This window comes from Stegastes partitus, unplaced genomic scaffold (assembly GCF_000690725.1).
Source record: "Stegastes partitus isolate 25-593 unplaced genomic scaffold, Stegastes_partitus-1.0.2 Scaffold1936, whole genome shotgun sequence".
Taxonomy (NCBI): Eukaryota; Metazoa; Chordata; class Actinopteri; family Pomacentridae; genus Stegastes; species Stegastes partitus.
This window is the reverse complement of record NW_007579667.1, coordinates 33,369-35,902: the sequence shown is the minus strand read 5'-3', so window position 1 is coordinate 35,902 and position 2,534 is coordinate 33,369. Positions and strand designations below refer to the sequence as shown.

Here is a 2,534-nt window from a genome sequence, read left to right as displayed (position 1 = left end):
TCAGTACCACGGACCATCTACCGGAGCAGCATGTGAGGCGTTCAGGGACCATCAGTGAAATATACTATCTACTCATACACATGTTCAGCAGCTGTTTCGCCTGTGTCCAGTTAATGAGTGACATCAGAAGAGGACTGGTGACAAAATAAATATATTTTCAGGTTAAAACATTTTACAGATGTCTAGTCTTGTATCACAGAAGATCATTACATCATCACTGAGTTATACAGAAACAGCTGTTCATCAGCTGCACGGTGCATTAACAACATATGGGGGTAGCCCTGCTACATGTGTTTTACTGTTAGCTGAAGGCATGCACAGTATTTGTACACACAATAAATAATAATCAGATGCAGAGGCAGTTATTTACCAATGTGCTCTGTACAGTCACCACCGGCCCGTTGAGGCCAAACATGATGTGGCCACGATGAAAATGAGTTTGACTCCTGCACTGAAACAAACTGTCTGCTGCTCTTCAGAGGTTCTGCGACCAGCTGGTGTCCTCAGCACACCTGGCTCTGTGTGGATCTGTGTCTCTTTGGCCCGAGGCTCAGACACGAGTGGCGGATCTTGGTCATGTTGAGTCCGTACATCAGAGGGTTGAAGAGCGGCAGGCTGGCCACGGAGTACAGCGACAAGAAGACGCGCAGCACTCGGGGCACTTGGCTCATGTTGAATCTGCTCTGCAGCGTCTCAAAGGTCGCGCCGAAGGAGAAGTTGAGGAGGACGGCCAGGTGAGGTGTGCAGGTGCTGACGGCCTTCTGCCTGCTCTGCTTGCTGCCACATAAACACACTCTGAAGATCTGCACATACGTGAACAGGATTAAAATGAAAGGGAGCACGATGGTGCAGAACGTGGACACGAGTCCGTAGACGTTGTTGACGGCGGCGTCGGAGCAGGACAGCTTCACCACAGCATAGTTGTCACAGTACACCTTGTCGATGACGTTTCCACAGAGCTGCAGAGACGAACTCAGACAAACCATGACAGTGACTAATATGAAAGGATAAGACCAGGTCAGGACGATCAGCGTGGCCATTTTATCAGGCTTCATCTGGGCGTTGTACTGCAAAGGACAACAGATGGCCAGATATCTGTCGTAGGACATGACGGCTAAACTCAAATACTCAACTCCTCCGTAGGAATAAACACAGAAGATCTGCAGGAAGCAGAGAGAAGCAGGAACAGNTTTAAAAATATATGTTGAACAAATACATGAATGAAGTCGAATCATTTCAGATGGTTTTGGTGTCAGATGAGACAGATCTCAGTTAAACTAAAGTTTAATTATTTACTATGTATTTTTTAATTTGTCTAACGAGGGCTGACGTTTAAATGAAGCAGGCCGTGGGACAGCACTGCAGGAACGACACTTTGCCACCACGTGAAGCAGTCGGTGTCCAGCTGGTGTAACAGAGTACATCTACTGAGTAACTCAGTACAATCATTTTATTCTACGACTTTTATTTAATCATGCACTAAAACATAGGCATCAAACTCTGGTTGGTGGGCCAGTTTTGGCCCTCCATGTCATTTTATGTTGCTGGTGAGAAATGTGTGTTTCCTAACCAGATAAATTAATAGAATATAATAGGATATATAGGATATAATAGGATATATAGGATATAATAGGATATATAGGATATATAGGATATATAGGATATAATCTAGTGTAATGTTATAATTTATGTTCACACAGCAGTGATCCTACACAGGCCTCCAGACTTGACCAACATGTTCTCTCATGTGACCATTTCTGAGCGTGTGCGAGCAAAAGGGTCACGTGGTCGCATCTTCAGGCTGATCTGGTTCCTCCCGTGGACTCAGGTCGCTGCTGCTCCAGGTGCTGTGGTGGGTTAGGGTTAGGGGACATAGTGACTCGGTCTCTCTCTGCCTGACGGGAAAACAGGCAGTGTGGCTGTTACCGTGTTCCCCTGATAGAACCTGATAGAATCTGATAGAACCATGTACAGCCGATGGTGTTACACACACACACAGCCAGGTGGGAGAGGTCACACCTGATGATAGAAGTGTTCAGGTGCTGGCACACAGGTCTGGACTGAGTCAGGCAGGAACAACCAGTCGCCCCACATTCAGCCTGAAGGTCCACATGTTCACAGCATCACGGTTCTGACTCAGTGGACATGAGGACCAGTGGGCTGGACGCTCAGCATGAGCTCAGCTCGTAGAAACGTATCTGCATAGAAACGCTGCTCAGAGAAAACCTGTCATCGTGGCCACATTAGTGCAGAACGCGCTTTCCACTGTTTTCATCTAAGGTCTGGTCGCTCACCTGTCAGAGGAGCTGAACACCTGGTACCATCTACTGAGGCGTTCAGGGACCATCAGTGCCACGTACCATCTACTGTTGCAGCGTGTGAGGCGTTCAGGGACCGTTAGTGCCACGTACCATCTACCGGAGCAGCGTGTGAGGCGTTCAGGGACCATCGGTACCACGTGCCATCTGCCGGAGCAGCGCGTGAGGCGTTCAGGGACCGTCAGTGCCACGTACCATCTACCGGAGCAGCGCGTG

The 2,534-nt window shown here is 48.2% G+C and overlaps 2 protein-coding genes across 2 annotated transcripts in view; one reads left to right on the top strand and one right to left on the bottom strand.

Annotated features, from left to right (window-relative positions):
* Nucleotides 1-36, top strand: part of LOC103373249 (olfactory receptor 1030-like) — a 4,102-nt gene extending 4,066 nt beyond the window's left edge. The window contains exon 3 of the mRNA XM_008303097.1: nt 5-36. Within this exon, the coding sequence (XP_008301319.1) occupies nt 5-36 (32 nt within the window). The remainder of the gene's footprint in view (nt 1-4) is intronic.
* A 467-nt stretch (nt 37-503) lies between these two features.
* LOC103373248 (olfactory receptor 10A6-like) lies at nt 504-1,235 on the bottom strand. Its single transcript, XM_008303096.1, has one exon. It carries the CDS (start codon nt 1,233-1,235, stop codon nt 504-506), a length of 732 nt encoding a protein of 243 aa, XP_008301318.1.
* Nucleotides 1,236-2,534: the final 1,299 nt, after the last annotated feature.